The sequence below is a fragment of the Pseudoliparis swirei genome, chromosome 8, assembly GCF_029220125.1.
Source record: "Pseudoliparis swirei isolate HS2019 ecotype Mariana Trench chromosome 8, NWPU_hadal_v1, whole genome shotgun sequence".
NCBI classification, from domain to species: domain Eukaryota; kingdom Metazoa; phylum Chordata; class Actinopteri; order Perciformes; family Liparidae; genus Pseudoliparis; species Pseudoliparis swirei.
In genome coordinates, this window is record NC_079395.1 from 10,053,362 (window position 1) to 10,080,698 (window position 27,337).

Consider the following 27,337-nt stretch of genomic DNA (forward strand, 5'->3'; position numbering starts at 1 on the left):
GAAGGCCGCAGTCCTCGAACAAATAATGTGACAGTAGTCTATGAATGTATTGGTGTGAACTATAAATGTGTGTAACTACAACATCTACATTCATCCTTTGATACTGTTGTAAGTTATTTAATTGGAAAATACCAATGAAGATGTGATAAACAACACTTGACCCATCTTTTTAGTCGGGGGTTTAGACCACATGTCTAAATATACTGAAATTAATTGCACTTAATTGTTGTACTTATATAACCTCCAGACCACCTCACAATCTATGTAACACCCTGTCAGCACCGAGCACCACCCTGTCTGCTCAGATAGGGAGTCATTGTACGACAGACGACGGAGAAAATACATATAGTCTAAAAAATTAAAGGAAAATAAAGGGACATGAAGGCTTTTTTTCTAATGTACAACTCATGTAGTGAGGGTCACAGCGCCCTGGGCTACTCAACTGTACACACAGGGACAATAATTTAATTCATGAAGGAGGAGTATAATTTTCCATATCAAAGAAGGTTGCCAGCATTTTGTTTGAGAGGCACATTTTAAAATCCTACAAGCTCAATATTCTCTTTCTGATTAACATTCCAAGCGTCTGGCCTGCCTCTTTGCCTGATTGGCATGTCAAGAGGGTTTCCAGACAAAGGTACTAGATTCAACTCCTCAAGGCAATTGAGCGGCTTTGAGTGTAAAGAGCAGTAGGAATCTGTGGGGGTGCAAAAAAAATCTGCAGACAGCAAATCCCAAATGCATTGCGGGGTTCGTGTTGCTTGCATGGTGGAGAGACACCGTGGTGTCAGACAGAGGGCTTGCGTTTTAAGTTTGATGCTTTCTGTCTCCTTGCATCGGCTGCAACGGCTGGAGCATGGCAGCATTACTCCTCCACAGGATTTCCACTCAGATCAGACATTAAGCTAATTGTCCCCCTTGGGTTGGACTGTTCATTATCTGAGCCAATGCACAGAATTCAGTGAAGCAGGAGCAGAAATAGAGGCCACGGCGGGCTGACACATACAGGCATGGTCAGCGGCTCCGTAAACCACAAATAGGCATCCTCAAAGACGGCCTGTGGTTGTACTGAGCCTCCACTCTGTGCCTGGTATCCCTCAGTAAACAGGAAATCAAGGCTACAGTTTGGACTTTTCTCCCTGAGCACATAACCAGCTCGCAAAATAATATTCAATCTCTTGAATATTCTCATTAATTGTTGTCTGTGTCTTTAATAATAGATTCTGCGAAGAGCATTCGACCAGATAAAAAGCTCCGCCAGTCTGAGGAAAGCCGGTGTTTGCCATGTGATGTTTATTACCTTACATCATGCACATTAGTCTGTATTATACAGCAACTCTAGTTCTTTGAAGTGACACTCCTTTTGGGGGAAACACATTTATTCTCTGCTCGTAGCAGCAGGAGCCACATTTGGTTCACATCCATGTTAGTATTGGCAGGTGAACATTCGGTACCATTCACCCTTCCCCAATGAGCACACAACAACAGTCCCCTTAAGCTCTAACAAATAACTCCTCTTCATGGCCAACGTGTGTCTTTATCTCCACACACAATTAAGTCATTTTGGGATTTACCCTTTGTTTGTACAGCTGCAGTCACGGGATTACGGTTGACTAGGGATGAAGGCAGAGAAAACACAATTTTAACCAACTGCACAGCAGCAGACACTGGCTCCGTTGCCATCGCAAATCCCATTTTAGAAAGCGGACCAAGATTTCAGATTATACAATGAGTAATATTAACAGATGATAACCAGGGATGCACCGCTACCACGTTTCTTCAGACCGTGTACGACTATATGTGAGTACCAATAGGTGTACTTAATAACACCATCAGAGTTATGACAATGTATTGTCATCAATTAAACATCCTGATTCAGACATTTAACTGACACAAACAGAGCATAGTTGGTGGTATAGGGTCGTCACCAATTCCCTGGTTAACTGTGACCATCAGTTCAAGGAAATGTCAGCCCGTCGTAGCGGCATCAGAGTCGTACACACGCACAGCATCTGACTCGATGCAGACCGGTGCATCTCTTTCTGTGAAAAATGTGTGGCTACAGTACATTCAAGGTATTCCTCAACATCCGAACAGAATGTTTGGACAACACTTCCTCATCACAGTGTGTCAGCCTTCTCCTTTCTGTTGTTCATACCTCTGTGACAACAATCACATATTTGTGCATATGCACTGTTTATGCCATCAGGGGAGGCGAGCAATGGCTGTCAGAAGTGACACGAGATGCCTGGGTTTACAAGACACGCCATTATCACGACTCTCACACCTCAGGCAAGTGTGTTTCTGCGTGTGTTGTGTGTGTGTGTGTGTGTGTGTGTGTGCATGTGTGCGAGACAGAGAGAGAGAGAGAGTGAGCGAAGCGTGATAACAGGGTACACCTCACGTTCACGTGTGCCTTGTAAGACAGAGCTGCACATCTCTGCCAGCAGATGGGCCTCATATGAGTGAAGCAGCGCAGCGGGCGCCATGGGAACAACGACGAGCAATGCTGTTATTACACCTCGCTTCGAACTGGTAATTTGGTGTAATTCTAGTCGGTGTCACAACAGCAGCGATGTGCATTTCAAGCGCTGTCATTTTTTTTCAAAGGCTGCAAGCTAGTGGATCCACAGCTGAGGAGACGCCGTTTTTGGGGTGATATGCTCGTATGACACCCCCGACCCCCGTGAGCTCAAGTAGGGCTGAGAGGCAGAGATGTCAGACTTGCTGGATGATCAGCGGGGACAGTATCCAGCCGTCCCATGTCAGCACACAACTGTCATTTGTGTGTGCGTGGGTGTGAGGTTGTTGTCTGTGTGTGTCTACATCCTCTAGAGAGTGGAGGAGGCGTCAAGGGAAACACAGTGACTCACACTGTAGAAGGGGAGGGGAGCGCCCACATCATCCAGCCCACACCAGCCACAGAAACTAAGAGCGGATTCACACTGAGTTTACGCAGACGTGTGGCAGCATATGAAAGAAGCAGCCTCTGCATCAGTGTGTCAGAGTGGCTTATCCATAATGGGCAAGGCAGGCTGTAGCAGTGGATCAAGTAATTATTCAGAGAAGCCATCCTGTATAATACAGTGCTCACAATTAGAGTAGACATTCAGAGAAAATGGTGAAAGGCTTGCGCAAATGATCATGTTTTTGTCAAATACAATTCCAGCTTTCTGGCAGTCACAGCTTGAAATATGCTTCAATTTGGATTTCACATGTTGAATAGAAAATGCCTTTGAGTTATTTGCCCATGTATGAGGCGTTATGAGCACACTACTGTAGTATTGATGACAAAACAATCATAAAAAGCCTGTGCGGCAGAGTGAACATAACCACAGCTTTCCCGAACATCTAACCTGCCTACAGTATCGCAGCAGTGAGATGCAGCTCATCTTCCACTTAGATAGAAAAGATTCAGCGTGCAATTACCAAATTAGTCGAGAAATTCATTTCAACCCAGTGAACTGGGAGCGGGAGGGCTACACATCCTCTGGAAATTAAAGTTTAATGGATTAATGATGCCAAGGCTCTCAAGTGGATAGGACTGTAGCACAAAGTAACTCTGGAAGAACTAAATTGCTTATGGTGTATGTCAGAATGCAAGCCGAAGGATTCTGCTAGTACAGTAGCTGCTCCAATGCGCTTCTATGTGTGTTAACTACCCATGATGCATCAGAGCTCTTGTATCTCGTCTTGCATTTTGTTTCACCTGCCTGGCGTTTCCTTCCACACAGTGTCTGTAAATGCCCTCATGGTATGAGTCAGTGAAACAGGTTTTTCTCACTGAATATAGCATTATGAAAGGCCTCAATACGGGTCAGTCAGCGTGCAGCGGTCATAGCTACAGAGTCCAAATCCATTAGAAGTCATAGGACTATTCCTGATTTCCCCCCCTCAAACGAAGATTAAGACAGCATTCTTCATTGAAGGCGCAGAAATTAGAAGGACTCTCTCTCTCCATCCCTCTCTCCCTCTCTCCCTCCCCCTCTTTCTCCCTCTCTCATGCAGTTTCTGCCGAAGGCAAAAGACTGAATTCATCATTTTGGCAAGAGAAAGTTTATTTGACAGACCGGTGTCTTTTTCTTCAAGCAACATTCACATATAAACTTTATTAAAAAGGTCTCTTTGTGAAATTGGCTAACCAAGACCTGATTGTTGAATAGGAAAGAGCTAATTATGAAGTATTAAGGCCCACACGACTAAATATCTCTGTGGGAGCGAACTCTGCACACATCAACCTAAGACACACACACACCACAAATATGAAATATCCCATGTTTACAATCATATGCTCAAAGATGAGACCAGATGTGACTCTGCATGAAGGTTCAGCAGTTGGCATGGATGAAGAGTAATTCTGGGCTGAGAGCCTTTCCTTTGTCAGCGGAACAACACTTATAGCCTACATGGTGGAGACTTTATTTATGCCTCGTTCAAGTCATACTTGTTTGGTTTCTGGGTACTTTTGTATCATTAAATTGCAAAGGTGTAAAACACATATTATATGAGCTTCCCAGACGTAATTCCTATTTGGAGGTGAATGGAAATGATACGTAGGTGGCCGAAACAAAAAATATGATTACTTAGCAAATGGCCCAATATTTACATGTGTTTGGTGGAAAAACCTGGCGTTCAACGTTACATCAGTGAAAAAAGTAAATCACATACGTCAGTAGATGCTTAACCCTTGTGTTGCCTTCGGGTCAATTTGACCTGATTAAATATTACACCCTCCTGTCGCCTTCGGGTCAATATGACCCGATTCAATGTTTAACCCTCCTGTTACCTTTATATTTACTAACATATTTTACCCTTGAGGTCAATATGACCCCAGCTATTAAAATCTCCAGAAAATTATTAGAATTAATATAGTCTTCCAAGTTTAAGTGTGAGGTACTTTATGTTTGTTTGTTGACTCCCGAAAGAACACCGACATTAAACATTGAATCGGGTCATATTGACCCGAAGGCGACACGAGGGTTAAATATTGAATCGGGTCAAAATGACCCGAAGGCAACACAAGGGTTAAGACTACGTTGTCTGTGGTCATGAACAGAACGTCAAATACCATGACAGACTCCGAGTTTTTAGGTTATATAAGTTTAATGTGTGAACATTAACATCTCTCACTCAAAGAAGAAAATAGAGAGACAAAAGGGTATTTCGGCCACCACAGGAGAGACTTGGAGTTCTTCCACTGATCCGTGTGGAGGCAGCCAACATGGATGTGCAGCATCAGTATTTCAAGGTGACTTCCAGGGCAAGGGTTCTGTTTTAAAACAGTTGGCATCACAATAAAATATTCGTTCAACGTTTTTTTACGGAGAGAAAGCAAAACTGAGCTTTCACAATCGGAATAAATCTTGTTCTTAACAATGACTTGAATGACTATGCGTTTGTAAAAGGTGTTGCTTGTAGTGATACTTACTTTTAACAAGTAATTATCACCCGGATGATTTTTTTTACTGATTCATGCAGAGAAGTAGTATAATATTAATGATAAAGACATAATATTTTCACAACCAAACCCCGCCGACTTTAAATCACCAGCGAGAGGAGCAATGAGGAATGAAAGAAATCCATCCATTTCCTGGTCGAGTGGGAAGAAAATATATTCAGGAACTTCTAGTCCGGTTTTTTCTGACCAGAGACACTAAGAGAAGGTTCAACTTTAAATTGCATAATTTAACATTACGGCATTCGCTAGGACAGCTTCGAGGATGCGTAGGCTTCCATAAAAACAAATATAAAAGTAAATGAAAAGTACAACTCACCATTACACTGAATTATCGCCATATTATGCAATATGAGAATCACCTCATATATGTGAAACCATATTTTAAGTAGGACTCCTACAGTTTGGAGCAAACCAATCCTTTTTGTTTTTTTTAACCAAAAAACAACATTAATGATGTATAGATACACATTCCTGATAACATACTTGCATATATAATAGTGTCTTGTATTTGAAATGAGCAAACAGGACCGACATATCGGCCAAACACAACCTTGCTCGGGGGCGAACGCAAACAGCCGACCTGGTCCGTCCAATAATTCTAGTTGCATGTTTTTCTCACCTGGCAAGTGTCTCCCCAGGGGAGGTGACAGAGGTCATGGTGCGGAGGTCGGTGGCCCAGATGCAAAAGCAGAAGCCCCAGGAACCAACTACGACAACCAACAGCATCGTCATCATCATATCTCCATCTGTAGGACCCACATTATGTGTAGCCATGGCAACAACGTGAGCGAGAGGGGGGCCGCTCGCCCTCGAGTGTCAGGGTCAGTGCAGTGGCCTTCAAACTGATGGGAAACTACTTTGTTTAAAAGGAATTCATCCGACGTTGCTACTCTCATAATAACATGTGTTCCTCCTTCGACTCTCAGCTGATCTTATTTTCCACGTGCGGAATAAATCATCCGTCTGATATTGAGGTTTCATGACATTCATGACCCACAGAGGCTTTTGTGTAGGAAGCTCCACATGTTGTATTTTATTGGAGTCATGAGTGAAACATAGGGACAAGATCGTCGAGAAGTGAAAAATATATCAGACACAACAGACCGTTCCTCTTGGCGAGCACATTTCTCCTGCCTTGTTTGCCATTTGAGGCTTTTCCCAAAGCCACATTACATAATAATGCAGTGTTTGTTCAAAGCACTATGAATAACAATTACCAAAGGCAGCTACACAAGATATTCGTATTCATTTAAATACTAATTAGCACATTGCAGAGACACATGAGACCAAGCAGTCATTGTCTCTATTTCTGGTGAATTAGCTTTGCCTAGAAACAACGCAATGTCAAGAATGAAGAGCAAATTGTTTTTATTTCAAAAGAGAACAATGATGTGAGTGTAGTTGGGATCAAAGATGGATGTGGCAGCATCAAGTGGGAGGAGACATTGGGCCCACATGATTATCTCAAGATGGTCTCTCGTGAGGCGTTTCCATCTTTTTGTCCAATGTGTACTTTCTATCTTCTTCAATCCTGTGTCTCCAGAAAAACTATGAAACAAGGTGTATGCAGTTGGTAATATTTACTTCATTGAACCAGTCACTAAAGATGAGTTCTCTCAGCTGTGTGTCTACACACTCACTTTTCATTTCCGATCCACAATGACTCAGCTGCTTGATAACCAATATTGTACATATTAGTACGTACTTCAGAGGGCTCTCTATTAAAGTGGTACATCATGTTTACTGTGTGTCCTCACTATGCCCAGCTACATTTTAATATATACATTGTAATATTTATTTTTACCAGTAGTGGGCAAGTTACTCAACTACTCATTCAAAAAGGTACCTTTAATCAACCCAAATGCTCCACATCTATTCTCCACTTCTTGGCATTTCCACATGTGTAAGTAGAACTATGTCAATATACGTGTTCTCCAGATATTTTTGCGTTTATATAACAATGACTTTGACAACAAAAAAGGAATGTGAAACTATATCAAACTTGATAACAAAATGTTTGCTGATGCAAAAGGAGACATGATTGTTGCATTTTTATATTTAGTTCAATTGTTACTAGCAATACATCTTTATTTCATGATTAATTCACATGGCCAACCATGTTATGGCTCGTGTTATAAAGCATCATTTTTAAGTATGCATCCACTATTAGTTCACGACCAACTTAAGTCATTAACATTAATATTCAACACACTGGATGTTATATAATTACTGAAAACATTGACACTGGATGTGTGTGAGAGATTAAGACCATGAATATGTGTGTGATCAAATATGTAATATGCGCCAATGTGTATCATTGAAATGAGGAACAAATTGGTTGAAAAGCAGCGACATGTTTGTATTCAAAACGAGACAAAGACTAATCAACAATGTCAGATATGATTTGAGACGTCTGGAGAAGACTGAGACGGCTTTCAGCTTCAGTCAGAATCACACACTGCGTACACTCACCTTTGGCATCTGGGTTGTGACTCATTCATCAGCAGGCGAAAGGTCAGGTTCCACGCTTTCTGTGAAAGTGCACGTCATACATGATGATTCTTTACTCGAGACTGAGTCATGCAGCCTATCCTGTATTTAGTCAACATGTCACATCTCATCTGTGGATGTGTTGAGAACACGGTGTGACCCAGTGAATATGGACTCAATATTGTATCTCCATATATCTGCTCTCACGTCACATGGACATGTGATGGATGAGTGATATGTGACGAGTATCCATTATCACCCCTCGCAAACCTCTGGCTTCTGTGTCAGATGAGCCATGGTGATGGGGAACACCTCTCGTTTCTTGTGTGTCGCATCCGACAGCAGCAAATCTCAGATGACAGAGAGACACAGAGGGAATAAGTCCATGAAACATGAGTTATTAATATACATACATCTTCAACCAAAGGCTTATCCAACGTGGCAGGTCTGCAGCACTTTTTGGAGCGTCTACTTCAGCCCCCCACACCAGGCTTAATCACAGGCGCATGGGAATGGGACCTCTGTGACGGTGGGCTTACCGCGTGGAAGGCATGGCCGAATTGATTCCAGGTGGCTGCCAACGTCTTATCGGCCTCCTGCTAAGCACCCTGCTAAACGGCCCTGTCAAAAGCCATTGTAGCTCAACCAGGAAGAAGATTTAACTGCTCCAGAATCACAACTACGTTCATTGTGATGTCAACCACGGGGAGGAAGTGCAGGAAATTGGGTGGAAGAAATATAATGAGCGAGGTAATTTAAAGAAAAATAAGGAAATGAGCAATAACACTCGTGAAGGCGGCGGTGGGCGGGGATGGGAGAATCAATGCCAGAAGTTGTAAATCCGCATTTAATGGTATCCGCTGAACATCAAAGAAGCCCCCCTTCTCCTCTCTCACAAAAAGCTGAGAGAGCAAAGCACTCAGAGGATTATTCTCCTCCAATTGCATATGCTCACACTGATGGGATCCTTCACCCCTCAGTAAGCGAGCCCCCTCCCACATGCGCTGTGAGAAGAAAAAAGGAACGCTAAAGGAGGATATATACTGTATATATATATATATATATATATAGGTATGAATAAAATGTGTGAGCCAATCCATAAAGGCATATATGTCAAGAAAAATAAAATAAAATGAAAGCGAAGGTTTGCCCTTTTAAGAGCTCAATTATTCGCCTTTAACTACCCACGCATTCACGAGAGGCCAAACTCAAGACCGACAGAAGCCGATATCTTCTCCTTGAATGGGTCAAGCTTCAAATACACTACATCTTCCATAGTGCAAGCAACAGCATCAGTTCGATTCACCTTTCCAGCCTAGACAAGACAACTCTGATCACCAGGGGTTATGTCTCATGCCGTGTTCAGCCAGAAAACAAGTGACATTTAGAGTAGAAAGATGAGGAGGTGTTGGATTCATGGCAAAGATGTGTTGGTGGCAGTCAAAATTGTTTTGAGGAAAAAGATGCACTCTTCCTCAGGCTTTAAGAACAGAGACTATAGGAAGTAGGAGAGCGATGAAAATGACAGAATGAAATGGAGTTGAATTCTGCAGAAATGGTCCAGCGGGAAGATTCAAGCAAATGACACAAGAACAAGTTGTGCTTCACTTTCTGTCTGAACTCATCGTCAGCCTTAAAAGACATTACACAACTGTTCAGCACCAGCCTCTCTTTTTCATTCATGTGACACCATTTGATGTCCTATGTCAGGGGTCACTCATAGGCAGACCACAGTCCGGTTCCGGACCCAGACGCCATTGTATCCGGACCTGGACGAGAAACCGAGCAGTCGGGGAAGTACGTGAGTCAGAGAAGTTATTTAACATGTCGAGACCAGATATTTTAACCACGCATGAACAGCATAGTATACAGTAAATTCATTCATCCAACCGGCGGTTCACAACTAGTGTGTCTTATATGTTCAGAGACCGTGGAGATTATTAAAAGTGACGATGTGAAGCGCCCCTACGAGACAAAGAACAATGTATTTGAGAAAATGTACGCACTCAAATCTGGACAGAAAAATGAACCTTTGAGCCCAGTATGATCTGAATCCCAACACATTCATTCTCTGCCCAACAATGATGTTACCAGAGTGGAGTAGAGCTGAAACAAGTGGGTTTAATAACCACAGGTAAAGTCCCTGCACACAATTTCTCTTATTAGAAGCTGACAAGAATATAATACCGTGGCTTTTTGGGGTGACATCCCTTCACACCTGAATGAACTGAATTTAAAGCTGCAGGACAATTAATTTTTCGAAAATGAAGTACTTTATTTTAAGACATTAACATGTATTTGTATTTTTTAATCCCATCCTTTTAGATGATTTATAACTCGCAGTTCAATTTGAAAAATGACAATAGAAATGGTTAAAATATCCATTCTTCATTTAATTTGACAGTCAGTTGTTGACTGCATACAGGCGTTAATACAACTTCAGGCTACTTCAATGTGAAATTCAATCATAGCGTTAGACATTATTGTGATGTTCCGGACCTTTTCTTGAGAAGATTGTTTCTAAATGGACCTCGTTGAATGTGGATTGAATACCCCTGTCCTGTGTATATCCCTAGTTTTCACAGGTTATGTTAAATTGGTGGAATGCCTCTTAACTCAATATTTAGAGTGTTAGAAAACCACTTCTGGCAAGAGTCAGGAGTTAAATTATTCCATATTGTCAGGATTCAGGCAAGTGAGGGAGCTCGCTAACAAAGCACCTGAGCAGACACCTGTATATCAAATAAAGAGCATACAGATACAACAGCACACTGAGAACATTCAGTCCATAACAGACCTCGGATAAAGTGCCCGGGAAAAGAGGATTGCAGCCCTGCATTTACAGATAATCTTTGGAACGAGGCAGGGCAAAGGGAAACCTGGAATTGTGTTAACAAAATGAGGGGAAAAGAGCATCAGGCCCGCTTATCTCTGCTACCCAACCGGGTCAGATGAATAAAGAGGTTTTGACCTAATTTCTCTCATCCACCATCGTTCTGACCGTGTGTGTAAGTAATGGAATTAATCCAGTTTTTCTGATTTGAAATACACAGCTGGAGCTATACGATAAATGCTTTTGGTTGAGGCTGCTCATCAGAAGATGTTGTCTTCAAACACATTTCCAGCCAGTGTTCTGGTTTCCATGAAACACTTCAAATATAGTGAGCACATTTAGTCTGAATATGTCTTGCTTCAGAGTTGAACAAGTGCATTTTAATAAAACACACATATGGTAATGAGGACAGCAGTTTGAGTGGCTCCGCGGTGGCAAAGACAAAAGCAAATGAATATGCATGGTGGAGAGCAGTAAGAGCCCTTGAACCAATGTACTTCCATCCTGAGTAATGACTCATCACGTGGAAAGTGATGGTGAGGGTAGGATCAAAAAGCATACCAAGAACGTTTATTCCAGGATTACACTGCCCCCTGCTGGACAACGCAACAACACACTTACATAAGAGAGGTTACAGGTGGTCAGTTTTCTGTTAGCTGCAGATCAGAGTGAAATGATTGCATCATACATTCTTGTTTTTATCAAAACAGCTGTTTCATGAAAAGATAAATGCACAATGATTAATAGGTTTCATAAACCTGTGTGTGTGTTAGTGCTTTTACAGTTTGTGTGGTTTTGTTACTGCACTGTGTTTTAACATGTTTTCTAGCAACATGTGCAAGAGTGTGTGTGTGTGTGTGTTTTGTGTGTGCTTCACCTTGCCCTTCCTCATCAGAAGAGTTGTAGATTACTTTCGTAGACAATTCTGATGCCTCAAGAGAAGTCTCCAAGACATCCCAAAACATAGTGTATCAGTCAAAAGACATTTTCGTCCTTGCATTCAAGAACACATAAATGTCACACATAAATAAATGAAGAAATACGTGTGGACAGAGATATACATAAATGAAGAAATACAGAAATGTAGAAATATATTTAATTAATGATGTCCTGTTGAGTTATAACTTACATTTATTCATTCCTGTATTTATTTATATTTATTTATTTATTCTTTGTCAGCTAGTTTGATGTTTATGCAGAGGCTAACCATTAAATTAGCAGCACATTTCCCGTATTTAACCATGATTAAACATGGACTGACCTGAAAGTGATGCACAGGCATCATCTCGCAGTTTCTTTCTTTTCCTTTTTTCTGCCCCCGACTCCGGTTGTCTTTTTGAGGCCATTTTCGAAAAGTTGAAGCCTACTGTCAAAGTTCGTCAGGCCACTGAGATCGGAAAGGGCACCCACAGCGAGCTTGGAAGTTGAATGTGTATTTTGTTTTGGGGGGGGGGGGGGGGAACCATTGTAACTTTATTTGAGCAATTAAATATAACTTGTTCTGCCTGTTTTATTAACCTATCGGGACTTGGTGCCCTACGCACGGCGCGTAGTGCGCGTTATGGGAGTGGAACAGAGGTGTGGAACAGAGGCGGCTTCACCACCGGAGTTGGAACGTTACCCAAAAGGTGTGGAGTGCATCTCCACTTCCCAGGTCAAGAATCTCAAAGCTTTTGTTCAGCCAGCTGCTAATTGTCGTGTGTGTGTGTGTGTCGATATGAATTTTGAAACAACCCGTCGTCAATGTCACACTGCCAAGTGATCTTTAAGCTCCTCTATTAGATTCATATGTTTGTAAATCTGACTGGCGCCTCACCGCACATCTCTGATATGCAGCATGTGGAAAAGAAGACTTGATTGAATAATTGTGTGTGTCGTCTCTCTTCACAGTAGATATTTCCAAATGAAAGATACAATCTTTAATGCAAAGCTGGGAAGACATTCCTATGATTTAACAAATATAAACATCTGATGAGAACATAGACAAAAACCAAAAGTGAAGGCATCGTCTCATACCGAAGCTGCCGGTGGTTGCAGCTATAACATCGTCCTCTTTTGGAAAGAGTTCAGCAGTCAGTGAGAATAAGTTCTGTCAAACAGGACCCGAGAGGGCAACGTTCACCCCAAACATCCCGGAGCTCTGCTCACTTTTCCTGATCATGATGTCCTGTATGGTAGAGATGTGCAAAGGTTGGCTCCTGTCCCTCCGTGGGACCGGAAGCAAGTCCACCCCCGCACAACTCGGCCTCGGACGCCCGCGTCTAAACGCCCGTTTCTCCGCCCGGGTCTTTGGTGGAGGGAGCCCATCACAGATCCGGGTGCAAGCTGTGGTGATGCCACAGAAGGAGGGGTCATCTGAATGTGAAGACCCCTCGGAGCTGCCCTCGGATGGCGAGTCTCTGAACAATGGTTGAAGCAACCTTTGTGTAAGGGGTGTGGGGTTCGTGGTGACGGGAACGCCATTACAGAAAACCACTCTGTCACACCGCTCTGGAGCAGCTTGGAACGGGAGCTTCAGAGTCTCCTCCTTCTCATTGGGGTTCATCTTACGCCGTCTCCTCTGTGGGGGGAAGGAGCGAGAGAGAAAGAACCGTCGACTGTTCATCACTTACAACCAGTAATTCAAACTGATATCGAACAAAACTATTCTGGAAAGCAGCAATTTCATCTTTACACACCTTTCTGTTCGCTGGACAAAGACTCTGTGTCTCCTCTGCATGCAGCATTTCTGGGACTGTGAAACAAAGATCGGGGTTAATTTCTCCCACGATAACGAATGGCTGAAACTCAATTGATTGTCTATTCAAGATATATGAAAAAACAAACAACCGTAAAAACAAATTCATATTAATCACCCCGATAGCACTTATGTAGGAGAACCGTACCTTCAGTGGTGGCAAGTGAGTGTATGAGTGGATAGGATGCACTCCTCTTCAAGCCCGTCTCATCACAGGAAGAGAACTGCCTGTAAAGGGGACAGTCATGGTTGAGAAAAAATAACGCATGAAGCACCTTTATGAAGATATGAGTCACGGCTGTGTCATCACTTAAGATCCCCGTTGCGATGCTCTTGATGATTAATTGGATCAATAAACTGGCTTAATGAGTAGGAGCCATTCAAGGCACAGTAAGCTCCGTCCATTAGATGTTATAGCCCATTTGGAGATGCCACGCAGTGCTTATTCACACTTACCCACTCATGTATGTGTGAGTCTTTGCTTGTATCTGGTTATAGAGACAGTATTTCTCATCTTATATACATTTTGCAGCAGAAAGTACACATCTGTCTTGCTACCTTTCAGGACAGCAGTAGGCGTAGCTCTTCGGTGTGGGTGGCTCTGGTCCGGTGGTTGGAGGAAGGGTGGAGATGCGGCCGTAGTTTGCACACAGCAGCAGGCCGAGACACACACACAACACCAGAGACAGCAGCAGGTAGTTCTGCCTGTCCGACACCTGGGAGACAGACCATCGATTATGTCATGAATAAAACTCTGGCCATGTCCAGATGTATTGGGACGACAGAACAATACAGTGAAGGAAATGTTTAGAAATAACCATTGTGGCAGCTGTCTCCAATTTGGCCTCGGCTGCTGGTGATTGGCAATCAGTCAGCAGCCGAGGCCAGATTGGAGACAGCTGCCACAACCATATACATTCAATTAAAATCACCTACATGCACATTTCCCAGTTTGTCCTGTACTAAGACTGCTGGAACAAAAATGTCTGAAACGCTTTTCATTCTGGGATGCCAGAAAGAATAATCTTGATGAACTGGAAAGTTAAAAAATGGTCAACCCATCTTGCACCGCGATAACTTGTACTGTACTTTCTCTGTTTTACATACAAATTGATGGCAAATATCCACCCAGTGAAAGCATATTCTTCACTCACATTAGAGGCCGTCGTGTGTCATGAGGTGTGATAACGTGTGCACACAATCATGGACGTATATTGTTGCTGCTTTTGAATATTGCAATCCCATTTATAATGCCCAATTTTTATAAAATGTTTTGGCGTTCTGATTTAATCTTTAAATCTGTAACGGTAACAGAATACAGTTACATGTGATGAATCCTTTGCTGTGGCGTTACTCCCCAAGACGGGTCAGGACCATGTGTCATCCTCGTGACTTGGTCCCAGGAACAAACTAAATTTACTATCAGGCTGAAAATAAACTCCTAATTACAGATGAGGCTTTGTGCCTGCAGCGTTGCCTCTACCTCATCCTGCAGTTGGCTGACCCTCACGGACAGGTTCACAACCAGCCGAGTCCAGTTCTCCAGCTGGCCCTGCAGCAAATGAATGGACTCAGTCTGACGCTGATCCTACAGGAGGAAAGAACTAATTAGGCAACCACGTCATTGAAATAGGATGTGTAGGGATTAAGAATAAATACAACGTAGTCATTTGATTGATTGCTAGTATCAAGATATTGATTAGTGCAGCGTTAAACCCACAGCAGAAATCTGTGGCAAGAATGTACTTTGCCGAGCTACTTTAAAATGCATTTTTAATCAATACAACATGACTTTGGGACCACTCATTAATGGTCACACAAAAAGCATATATCTCGAACTGTCTGGACTAACATCTGTACCCTTTCATTGCTCACCTGTTCCTCTGCTATTCTCGAAGTGTTCTGGAGTTTAATGATGGTTTGGTTAAACGCCTTCTGCATCTCCTCCATCTGCTTTCGATATCTTGAATCAAAACATGGTAGATTAAGTCTGTTTATGAACTGAGTAGAGGCTGATATTCAAAGGACAACAAACAGAAGCTGTTATTTTTCTGTGTTGCACTGGTCCGTGTGCCCGTTTCTCACCTCTGGCTTAGCTGCTCCAGGTAGCGCCCACTGAGTGACATGTTGAGCTCCAGGGCCTTGATGCGGTTGTTGAGTCTCATGAACACGGACTCCTTCTGGCTGGAGCCATGCACTGTGTTACCGTTCTGATCCATACCGTTGGGTGGCTCTGCATAGATGTCCGAGAGAGTCGGAGAGGTAGAAGAGGAAGGCTTGCCACCCGACGATGTAGAGATGTCTTCTGCAAAATCATCCGTTTTAGTTTCTGCGATGGCCGAGTGACCACGAGAGGGCTCAAGTTCTGTAATGGTGTCTGGAGCTGGGTGGGATACTTCAGATGAAGCAGCACTTCTTTTAGGCACAGCTGGTGGGTCAGGGTGATGTTCTAATTGAGGGGAGGCGGTGGGATGGAGAACTTGGGATTGATCTGTTTTATCTGCAGTTTGCTTTGACCGACTTATCTCTGGTACAGAAACCTCAATGTCAGACTTCTCTTCTGAGGCATCGTCCACTGCTGTATTGACCTTGGGTTTTACAGAGATGGAGCTCCTGAGAGAGGCTGACGGCTCAATGTGCTTCTCTTCTGCCAGCACATCCTGGCTTTTCTCTGGCTTTGGCTCTTCAAAAGACAGCCGTGGTGTCTGCACAATAGGGGTAGGTTTGGCAGAGGATGAGTCAGTGGCACTGGGTTTGGGGAGGTTCAAGGCTTGACTGGGCTCGAGAGGAGGTTCAGTCATAGACTCCTTATGAGATTCTACTGAGTTCCCTGGAGGAAGTGGCGTTTCCGATAGTCTGGCTTTGCTCTCTAGCTCCTGTTTAGAGGCTGGTTCTAGTTCCTGATGTACCTCACTGCCATGCGGCTGAGGTTTAGGACAGGCAGAGGGAGACAGGGGTATATGCCATGTGGGTGTTAGAGTGGGAAGTATTATTTCATTTCCATTCATAGTTTTGCATTTCCTTTTTTTGGACAGCAGAGCTGAACACTGCCACTGGAGATACTCCTGGAGGGAAGCTGCGCAAGAGCAAGAGGAAGAAAAAGTAGTAAGAAGTGGACAGTAGTTCTGCATTTCTCGACGATGCTCATGCTGATGCTTTTTCTGTTTTTCGACATCAAAATCCTCCTTATCCAAAAGAGTGATTGTAGAACTGATTGGTTCCTCCTCGTCTTTCTGCAAAGGAATTACAATGTTTTCTTCCACTTGGGTGAGCTCATGTTTGCTTGCATCAGCTGTAGATGTCTCAGAGGTCTCCGAGGACGGAGCTACAGCTGCAGGGATATTGGGCTCGGGAAATATCTCTTCCACTTCAGAATCTGGACTACAGAGAGAGAATAACAGAGAACATATAGTAAACACATAAAATACAGTAAAGGAAAATAACAATATAATATCTAGAGAATGTATAGCAACCGTCAGCCATTATTTCAAACCACTGGCTAATGGAAAAGCCGTTATCCAGTTATGAGGAACTAATAATAGCTCTTTAAGTGGGAACAGTTCTTCAGTGCTTCCTTTAAAAAAAAATCTCTTTTAGCATCAAGTATCCTCCTTTACAGAAGCAAAGGCAACAACATTTCAATAAATCAGTCAGTTAAGGTTTAAGGTTTGTTGAAGGTTATAGTTATTTCAATTATGAAAGATAATTGATCAGACTCATAACATGTACTCACATTGAAGTGAGGTCTTTCGTGGTATTTGGAGAGCTGATTTCAAGTTGGACTGACGGTTCAGTGATGTTCAATTCCTGTGATGAAAGGTTACCTACAAAACGTAAATTAGAAAAACATTGCGAACATTGTGAACACACAAATAAACATAAATGACTCAAATCATCCCCAACAGGTATTGTCAACAACTTAATCATTGGAAAATTGACTACCTGCCTAAAAAAAAAGGTTGCAAGAGAAAACTGGATGTCAGAGCTACCAGGCAAAAAGGTCACGCTGTGTGTTGTGTTGGCCGTACCTTGCAGCTCTGAGCCTCCACCGAGAACATTGACAGCAATGTTATTTACCATGTTCAAAATCACATCTGAGGAGACAATGTAAACACAGAGGAACAAGTCAATACCATATCCAGGTTTGGGATGACGGTAGTCAACTTTATGCAGAAGAAATCAAAACTTACCCGTTGCTGATCCAATCAGATCCTTGGGTAACTTGACTTCTCCAGATGCATATTCAGGAGGATAATCTGTAGGGAGCAGTGTACTCATGACAAACCATCAAAGGGAAATGATACGCATAACTGAAAACCCACTTGACATTCTGTGTGTTGGTACTGTGACCGTAAGCATAATGTCTGAACACACAGGAACAGGGTCATTTCAATGTGACTAGTTTATTATATTGTCACGTGTCATACAAACGGTACCAAATTGATTCGTCTTGCGTGCTGAGACAACTCCTAACTTGATCAAATATGTGATGATCTACGTTCTCACCCAAGTCATCATCCTGATCATCTGTTCTTTCTGTGGGATCAGCGATCTCCTCGTACTCTTCGACCATGCTTGTGCCAAACACCCTGGCAAAAAAAGTCAATCAAAATTATTCTATAACTAGCTCATGTTACAGTGAACATAAACACAAGTGATCCACTCTTAAGTCTCGGAGAGCCTTTAGGAGGCAGAGTGACACTAAAAGACTATAGGAGAGTCCTCCAACAGCTGGTCCTCTTTATCTACGTCAGACAGTTTCAAATTCTACATAAACTTCAGCCTTGTGTAAAGAACAGCTGTTAACATTAGCATAAGCTCTCCATGTTCCCACCAAAGCCTGTGTGTACAGTGTGGACAAAGACGGTGTGGTTAGGGTGAGCTGGCCTTGACCACATGCCAAATATTACATAACATCATTTGACACCATCTAAAGCTCCAAAAGTATCCAACAAGAAATGTCATTTGGCAGATGCACTCCAAGCCAACTGGTTTAATTAGCGTTGATTGCAACAGAAAAATGCAGAATCAACAAAAAAGACATTAAACACAAAACATTAAAAAAGGACAATGCAAGAACATGACACATCTATAAACATATCAACGTGTCACTTTTTATTTTGTATTCCATTGTCAAGTTTCTCATTTCTTAATAAATTTAAATCATGTTTACAAGTATGTTTGGAAAAAAAAAGTTATATGGTTTAATACATTTAATTAAATCAATTACACAAATGAATATATTTATATGTAATGAGTGCAACACAAAACATAGGAATACTTTCATGTATTAGATTTATTTAGGTGTGCATATCAATGCAAAATAAATGTTTAATTGGGGACTATCCTTTGCGCTCTGTTGTCTTTCCGCCTTTTCTCCTGACTGTGACCTGACCAGATGCAGCTAGATTAACGCAGACTCATACCACCTAAATTACTTGGTTAGTAACTGTATTTGTTTTTCATAGTAGTTTAGAATGAACCTCGCTACTGTATTACTTTTTTCCCCTTCTTTTTATTACTTTATTAATTTTAAAAACATTTTAATAACTTTTACTTTTTATTGCTTTATTAATTTATTACACTTCATTACTTTTTTATTACTTTTGTACTTTTTTTATTAATTTAATTACTTTTTTTCTTCTATTTATAACTTATTATTTGTTATAACTTTATTAATTTGTATTACTTTACAGTGATATTGTTCCAGTTACAGCACTCAAAAAACGATTCAAGCCATTCTTAGAGGTGACACATTTAATTGCACATTGCTTAGTTACATACCTGATGAGACTGAGGGGACAGAAATGTTCAGCGCCAAAGTGAGAGACCAGCTCTACCTAAAGGAAAAGAAACATTAGTCATGTATTCAGCGCCGCCGCTCCCATAACGCACACTACGCGCTGTGCGTAGGGCACCAAGTCCTGAGGGGGCACCACAAAATAGGCAACTAAAAAAATCCTCAGTTATAATAATTATAATGCCGATATTATTTCAGTCTAGAAATATTAGGCACCTTTTAGGCATGTATATCACAAAACAGTCAGAACAAGAGATATATTTAATCGCTCAGCTCAGCGCTCCAACTGAAGTGCAAAAATGCTCTCATTTCGACGCTTTAGTACTCTTTCCGGCAGCACTCTAATGTTGAGTTTAAAAAAAATATGACAAACACCAAAGCCATGATTTAGTTTTGTTATAAAATCACCATAATGAGTTTAAATAAAAAACATCGAGAGGCTGATTGCCATTAAACCTGAAGAACCTCTCAGTATAGGGTAAGTTAGATCATTTCAGGGGTTATCACATGTTTATAATGATTTTAACTCGAGAAGTATTTATTGAAGTTACAATGGGTTAGTAGCTACCATAGAATGTTAGATCTGAATCTGTTTAGAGATGATCACACCACGCAGAGAAAAAGAAAGACACAATACACCCCCTCCATGTTAACTATTCAGCTCACACAACCACAGACCTCTACAAGAAAAGCAGGCTAACCTTTATGTACTTGGTGAACATCTGAAGCAAGAGACAGAAAGAAATAATTAAAAGAGACGTATACATGCATTCAAAACAGGACCTCCGGGAGCATCGCACGTTGGTTTTCATTTGAGTCACTTCAAAGGCAAATTAACCAAATGTCCAAATCTAGAATGATAACTTTTTTAACAAATTACATTTTAAATTTCAAAAAATGTCTGGTGCTCTTATCCAGACTAATATACCAAATGATCATCACTTAAATTATAATAGACAAAGATCAAGGCCATTCTACAGGGAAGAGGCCAAAACTTCCATTGAAAGAGATTCAGAGAGAAAATGTACGTAAACAGCTGAACACTGAACAGATTGCAGCGATTCCTCTGCACGACATCAGTATAGAGTAGAGGCAGATGAAATGCTCACCTTCACAAATTTAGCATAAAGATGCTCGTCTAATGGGAAGCTCTGGACTGTGCGTTCATCCCGGCCGTGAAATGTTCCCAGCTTTAGCCACTTGTTCGTAGGATATCTATGAGAAGATTTGCACAACCTAGTCAGTTCAGCGATATGGACGTCTGGGCATTTAGGATTACAACTCGGGGTCATTTAAAATGATGACATCTATAATAATTAAAATGTGATTTCTATATATAATTGCTCCTGAAGGCTGTGCGAGTTTGTGTAAATGATGAGATTAGAATCTGATGAACAGTTTGTCAACTTGTATGGTAGACTGTGCCTTCAGTGTATTAATGTGTTTTGAGTGATTGGAAGACTATGAAGGCAATATAAATGCAATTCCATTGACCATATAATGAACCACTAAACTCGTGGTACGAATTAATAGTTTTTTCTTTTTCTCTCCGTCATTGCTCTGCATTTTTATGGCCATGTGTGCAGTTTAATATCATTTGTGCAATAGGTAGCTGTTGCGGGTGACAAGCAATTTATGGTGCCATGAGCAATGCATTTTTTGAGAATAGAGTTTTCTCCCAAAAATAAATACATTGACAGAATAACAACATTGGTATTATGTTTGTGGACATTACATGTATGGTATCTGCAGTGCATACCTATCACTTATGAAGACAAGAAAGTCTTTCGGGGTAGAAGAGAATAGCTCAAAGTTAGCGATGTCCAGCTGCTTCACCTGGATGGGCTCACAGAGCTCAATGATGAACCTGGGAGAGAACAGGAAAAACGGCTTAAAGATAACTGGTCTCAAAGTGGACATGAAAATAAATATATTGAGCATGAAACTGTGGATAAAAAGCAGGAGATGCAAGCATACTACATACCATATTTTATTACTACAGGGGTTTAGCATGTACATGTCCATGTTCTCCCACAAAATGGCTGAAGTGCTCTGGATGAAACAAATTCACAAATCAATATGCAGTTGTATTTGTAATTATGTCAGCATCCATCAGAGGAAGCAGATTCCTCAATAGGCTGTCGTATCAGACATGCAGTACCTTTGCCTCTGGGTTAGAGCCAAGGATCTTGGCTCCACACTCCACTGAGGCATAGTTATTGAAGTTCTTCTGGACCTTCTTCACCGTAGGAGGAGCCCCATTGTTAGAAGTATGAGTAGACTGAGCTATTGAGAGGAAAAACAGAATAAATAACCACGATATGTTATGTTCTGAATCATCAGTCTTAACACAATTTTAAAAAGGAAAAACTTGGAATCTTACTCTTTTCATTCTCGACCTCCATCATCTTCCGCGTCCACTCATCAAAAGTGGGGATGTCCTCGGGGTCTTTGCTGATCAGAGTGGTATCTGTGCCTTGAGTAACATGGGCGCTCAGGTCCTGTCAGAGATAATGAGAACATGAGAGCTGGGGCACCTCCTTCAGAGAGGAAAATAGTCCACACAGTAGCCGAGTCCCTTACTTGCTCTTTTAGCACGTATGATGCGTTGGCTTCCAGATGTTGTGTCTGAGAAGTCAGAGGTGGGTCACTCTGCGTTTGAGTACCTGCAGTGTGGACATTGGAAGTGTTCTCCAGAACAATTGGAGGACTGCTGTGAGAATAACAAAACATGTTGTTTGTAAGTGTCCCATCGGTCTTTTAAGAAAAACTGTAATGTAATTCTGTTGTTTACAGTGAAAGTCAACTTCACGTCAATGCTGGAGAAAAATTACTTAGATATTTTTAGCTCATCAGGTAGGGCATGAGATTCACATACGAGTTATTCTCTTCTTCTGCTTCTTCCTCAAAGTGTACTGGAGGCGGGTCAGGATCAATGTCCTCGGTTTTAGCTACGTCGGCTGCATCATCTGAAACTCTGAAATGAAACAACAGTCAATGTTACATTTTTGCAGACATTTTATTTGAATGAAAACGTCTAAGAAAAAAAAATCTATTTTAAAAGGAACTTGCTCTCATACAGTGCTGTTACCCGAAGCAGTACATTTCCTGAAACACCCGAATGAGACACAGCAAAGCAATCATTTAAATTAAAATAACTGACAGACTAAATTAACTAAACAGCTCTTGTGAAAAAAATTATCTTGCCCATCTGGGATGTTGTCTTGAAGATTATGGGTGTTTGAGTTGTCTTCAAGTTCAGCAGCAAATTCAGAGACAAAGTGGGAGGACGGCAGCAGTGAGGCTGAGTCCTGGTCTGGCGTGATGGAGGTTTCTGGATGTTGATTTTCTGAGCTTTGCTGAGATTCTGGCTCAGGTTGTGAGGTTATTTTATCTGCCTCCAACTCTTCCTCTACAGCCAGCTCCTCTACTTCAAAGGCCTGATGGATAAACATTGAGATATTTGAGCTGTGAAGGTAAATATTAAAAAAGGGCTGGTCTATTAGCCAGAGTTGTATTTTTCATCCAAACACTTAATGCTTCACATGCTCAAGGAACAATCAATAATTTGTACTGGAGTGCAGATTCAGTTCAAAAACTGTTGTGCTGCTCTGGAGGAAACCAAATGGAATAATGTTTTGAAATCTTAGCCTAAACCATTGAAATTACCACCAACGTACATGACGCACAGAATAAATATGTAGTATTCATTACATTTTGGGGAATTTCAAATCTAAGTTTTAATTTGTTACAACTATACTGTACCTCTATATCTTGTTTTCCGTCTACCTCTTGTGTTGTCTGCTCCTCCGTTTGCTGATCATCCATCATCAACTGCTCCTTTTCAGATAAGGACTGGGTCAGTAAGACACGGTTTTCCTCCATCTTGAGAAAAACACGCACAAATCCATACGCAGATAACATTGACAGCCCAAAAAGGACAGATTAGCCGCAGGAACCAAATCACACTATTGATACTGTTGTGTAAATACTGTAAATCCAATAAGAGTCTAACAGTCTAATATAAGTGTATAGTCACAGAATGTTTTTATACAGCAACCTGTGACACCTCTGGAGAATGAAATGTGTTGTACTGTGATAATATAAAGCTGAGGCTACCTTCTGATGATGACTCTTTTCCCCTGACTCTTCCTCCAGACTGACGTCCTTTGAGGACACGGGCCTCTGGGCCTCTTGGTGCGACTCCGTGCAACCGACATAACAACTTGGGTACCTACGAGACATGGGGAAAGAAAATCTGTGTCATAATAGCATGCACGTTAATTTGCCTGAAAGTGGGTCACTTGTTAATTCATTGGGGGAAAAATGTCCTGGTATCTGGGATATACAAGTCCTGTATATGGGTATTCATAAACTCTTGAATCAAGCATACTAAACATTTTTGTTGGACTGCAGTGAGTCATACAGCGTGGAAGCTGCAGCCCAAAGTCACAGTGTGACGCACTGAGAAACTCCCAGAGGCCGGTACCCAGCGTAGATAATCTATGTTATCTGTATGCAGAGTCCTATTAGAGAGACACACCTCACATTGCTCAACCCGACTGTCGGGCCTGGAAAATATATGTGAAACTTATATTTAGTTAATGTGATTCATATTTAAATATTTTTTGTGTGTGTCTTTTGTCTGAAACCTACTGTGTCTGTCACCTGTCTATATGCAAGATAGAAGTTAATAAATAAAGAATGAGAAACATTTTATTTTTAATGATATATAATTCAGTTTCACTATGTAGATATATAAAGCCCTCCGTTTGTTTTAAACACCACCACTCACATGGGTGATACTGGGCTAGACTAATAACAGACATTTTAGAGAACAGAGCAGTTGTTTTCCAATTGAAATCCTCCAAAAGGTGCAAGAGTGGTTGTTAAGGCATAATTTGCTCAATAATTAACTAACTGGTTAAAGTAGTTAAGAGCTAAAGTAGTGGACTTTACAAATAAAATGGTATGAAATCCAAAAAAAAAATGTTGATCTACAATTCATGATGAAATGGATATACCACTATGCTCTACACATACAGTAGAGTTTTTCAATATTAAATACAATTCAATTTCAGGCAAGAATATCATGTAGTGTTTAAGGGATAGAAAACCTTTTGCAATACTTACAACTACTTATATACTTTTACAGAGGAGAGCTGCCTACAATGTAACACATTAAATAAAGAAACATGGAAAGATAGATAATTTATGTAACCTGTGTATCATTGATTTGTCAAATGTTGTGTCGTGTAGTAATTTGATAAGATAATTTAGTATGTGGCAATATGTCATCACGTGTATGGTGTGTCGTCAGGCAGACTGTTCAGTCACTACCACTTCGTTGTTGTTGGGATCCTTGGGAGGAAACAGCCGCACATGATTTGAGGGACCTACAACGGGGGGGGGGGGGGGTGCAAGTGACTTTCTTTTTTGTCACCACACCACATCCACGTTGTTTGAAGCCTCAAAGCTTTTAGAACCACAACTACAGTCATTTTATTGTTCTGACCACAAATCTAAATAATGATAATAAACAGTTTAAGAACAAAAGGTCCTCCCTCTGACTCAGCCCTATAATGATAGTAATAACAAATATACATTGTCATTATATATATATGGTTAAAGTCATTCATGAACCAACTTCCTTTTTTTTGCCTGAACAGTCCTCATGGACTTTTCCCTGAATCTGTTCTGTCTCTACCTGTTTGTCACGATACTCATATTATAACTTCTATACATATTACATACCTGCCATAACTATCATGATACCCGATACCAGAATTCAATACAATACCATAAATACGAGACTGGTATATTTATCTATAATAGTAATAAATAAAACATCTGTATGGTTCTTTTTACCAACTTTTTCAACACTTAACAAATGACAGTAATATTAGTATTAATACAGCCAGATATGAATGAAACTACATGGTTCCATCATAGCATTGATGATACACTATGAGGCCGTTAGTCTCTGACCAGATGATACACAGTTCATCAGGATGAGCAGCTGGAGTTACAGAACTTTACAGACTGAAACATTTCACTTCTGGCATCTTTTTATTTTTTTAAGCCGAAGTCGGTTTCTAAAGCTGCGCCACTTCTCTGGCTGTGAGCTCTGCGCAGCGCAGTGTGCGCAGACAGCTCGACACGGAGCCGCGCGTGCGCTCTGATCGCTCTCTTAATGAAGTATCGATACTGAAAATATGCTAAATCACATCGTGTTTAACGTACGGGTACTTTGTTAGCATCGCTACACCGTGCAGCGTGACAACAGCAGATGTAGCGGACTAACATTCAAGCTAACCTGAACCCCCAAACGCTGTCGACATCTGAACGCTGATTGGCCGAGACGCGACACGTCCCATCAAAGATGTTTTATTGCGAAGAGCACCACTCCACACTTTTCTCCGCGTCTCACTGCAATCTCGCTAAGACAGAACAACTTCCAGCTTTCGATAGGACTTCCGTGATTGACGTAAACGGACAATAACCCGGGCCAAGAGTTGAACCACATCTGTGTCGGTCGGCTTACATCAGCTCTGTGACAGTCGGGCTCCGGGGAAATCAACAGCCGTCGATCCGGACTCGGCACATTCATTTGTGTGAAGCGCACATCTCGTGGTTGTTTTAGTCGGAAGTCTTTCACACACGTTGCGCTCGTCAGCTCGAGTTTAAAGAGATTCATACCTGACAACTTATGGAACTAACGTCACTTCTTCTCGTGAGAACAACGCCGTTCAGGAGGAGGGGTTTACGTGTTAGATAACTCTCAGGTATTCAACTTATCGGCTCACGTTAGCCGTGTTAACCAGAGCTAACACGCTATAGTATTATTTACGGTACAGCTAACGTTAACTAACCGTGAGTCCGAGCACAAGTCAGTAGTCAGCCAGGTGCCACATCACTATAGTTTATAGCTAGCTAACAAGCTAATGCGAGCCACCGTTTTCACCGTCACTGACGTGATGACAAGACTCGGTTCAAACTGATGAAATTAACTTACCGACAGACCACAGTTAAGCACAGCCACACTGACACAACTATCCATAACAGCGGTTTCATCGTCATCCCTCTCCCGCTGGGACAGACATCCTCGCCGCGACGTTATTCAGAAAAAAGTGTTTTCTCCCCTCGGTCTGTTGGTCTGGGTAGATAATTAGGGGTTAATCCACCGGCTGCTTCCTGTGGACGTAGCGGACGCTCGCCGCTTCCCCAGTGAAGTGTGATGCTAGCCGCGGTCACCGTGTCTACCTTGCTCCTGGTTGTCCAATCAGGAGGCAGAGAGCCCGTTGCCCAGTTCAAACTGAACACGTGTTAGGGGCGTTCGTTTCTTTGACAACGGTTGCCCGCGTGGGCGGTGCTTATTTTTATTGAGGCAATCATGTCGGGTACTCCTTTCAAATGATCCCAACACATGATAAACGACTCTAGTCACCGACATGTGGTGTTCAGTGTCTGGGTAACACGGAAGCCGTGTCAACTTTACAGTGCAGTGCTTCAAACGGCGACATGTATGATTTAACTGTACATGGTCCCCTTTAAATAAAGATAATAATACAAAAATAAAAAACGTCTGATGGTAAAACAAAAGTACTTCCATAATCTCTGAAGTTTGATTTGGAGTAAAACTGTGTTTGAATACAAAAAACATCTCATGAGATGACATCACTGTACATCCATGTCCTGTAAAAGCGATGAATAATGTGTCACTCATAAAAGAAACATCAGTAACCACAGGGCATGAGCAGTCACTTTAGAATTCACATTAAGACAAATATAATGTATTATCATCTAACATTATGATCAGTAAATCACTTTAGTCCCTGTTTATCCCGATTAAGCGCCATTTAAATAATGTACTTTGTCCAAACATATTTGACACATTTTTTAATTCATAAAGTACTGACATAACTGTAAACTTAATACGGCCTCTAGCGCCATCATGTGGCTGCCCAGTGAACATGTGTTTTGATTCCTCAGTAATCTCATTCTATATAATAATATAAT

General features: G+C 41.5%; 1 protein-coding gene across 4 annotated transcripts; it reads right to left on the bottom strand.

Moving 5' to 3' along the window:
* Window positions 1–12,685: 12,685 nt before the first annotated feature.
* LOC130198051 (SUN domain-containing ossification factor-like) lies at window positions 12,686–26,550 on the bottom strand. Of its 4 annotated transcripts, none has more exons than XM_056421106.1 (24): window positions 26,334–26,548; window positions 23,438–23,552; window positions 23,108–23,203; window positions 22,526–22,758; window positions 22,197–22,295; window positions 21,902–22,031; window positions 21,702–21,819; window positions 21,480–21,604; window positions 21,303–21,370; window positions 21,078–21,185; window positions 20,428–20,533; window positions 20,020–20,040; window positions 19,303–19,358; window positions 18,025–18,107; window positions 17,709–17,774; window positions 17,547–17,612; window positions 17,252–17,342; window positions 15,604–16,899; window positions 15,394–15,481; window positions 15,002–15,106; window positions 14,077–14,234; window positions 13,667–13,746; window positions 13,460–13,515; window positions 12,686–13,341 (listed from the first exon to the last, which is right to left on the bottom strand). In XM_056421106.1, exons 1-24 carry the CDS (start codon window positions 26,396–26,398, stop codon window positions 12,874–12,876), a joined length of 3,897 nt encoding a protein of 1,298 aa, XP_056277081.1. In that variant the 5' UTR covers window positions 26,399–26,548; the 3' UTR covers window positions 12,686–12,873. The 4 variants fall into 4 exon arrangements, with proteins under 4 accessions (XP_056277081.1, XP_056277078.1, XP_056277079.1 ...); XM_056421103.1 differs by having other exon boundaries at window positions 23,084–23,203; XM_056421107.1 differs by having other exon boundaries at window positions 13,239–13,378; window positions 23,084–23,203; window positions 26,334–26,550.
* Window positions 26,551–27,337: the final 787 nt, after the last annotated feature.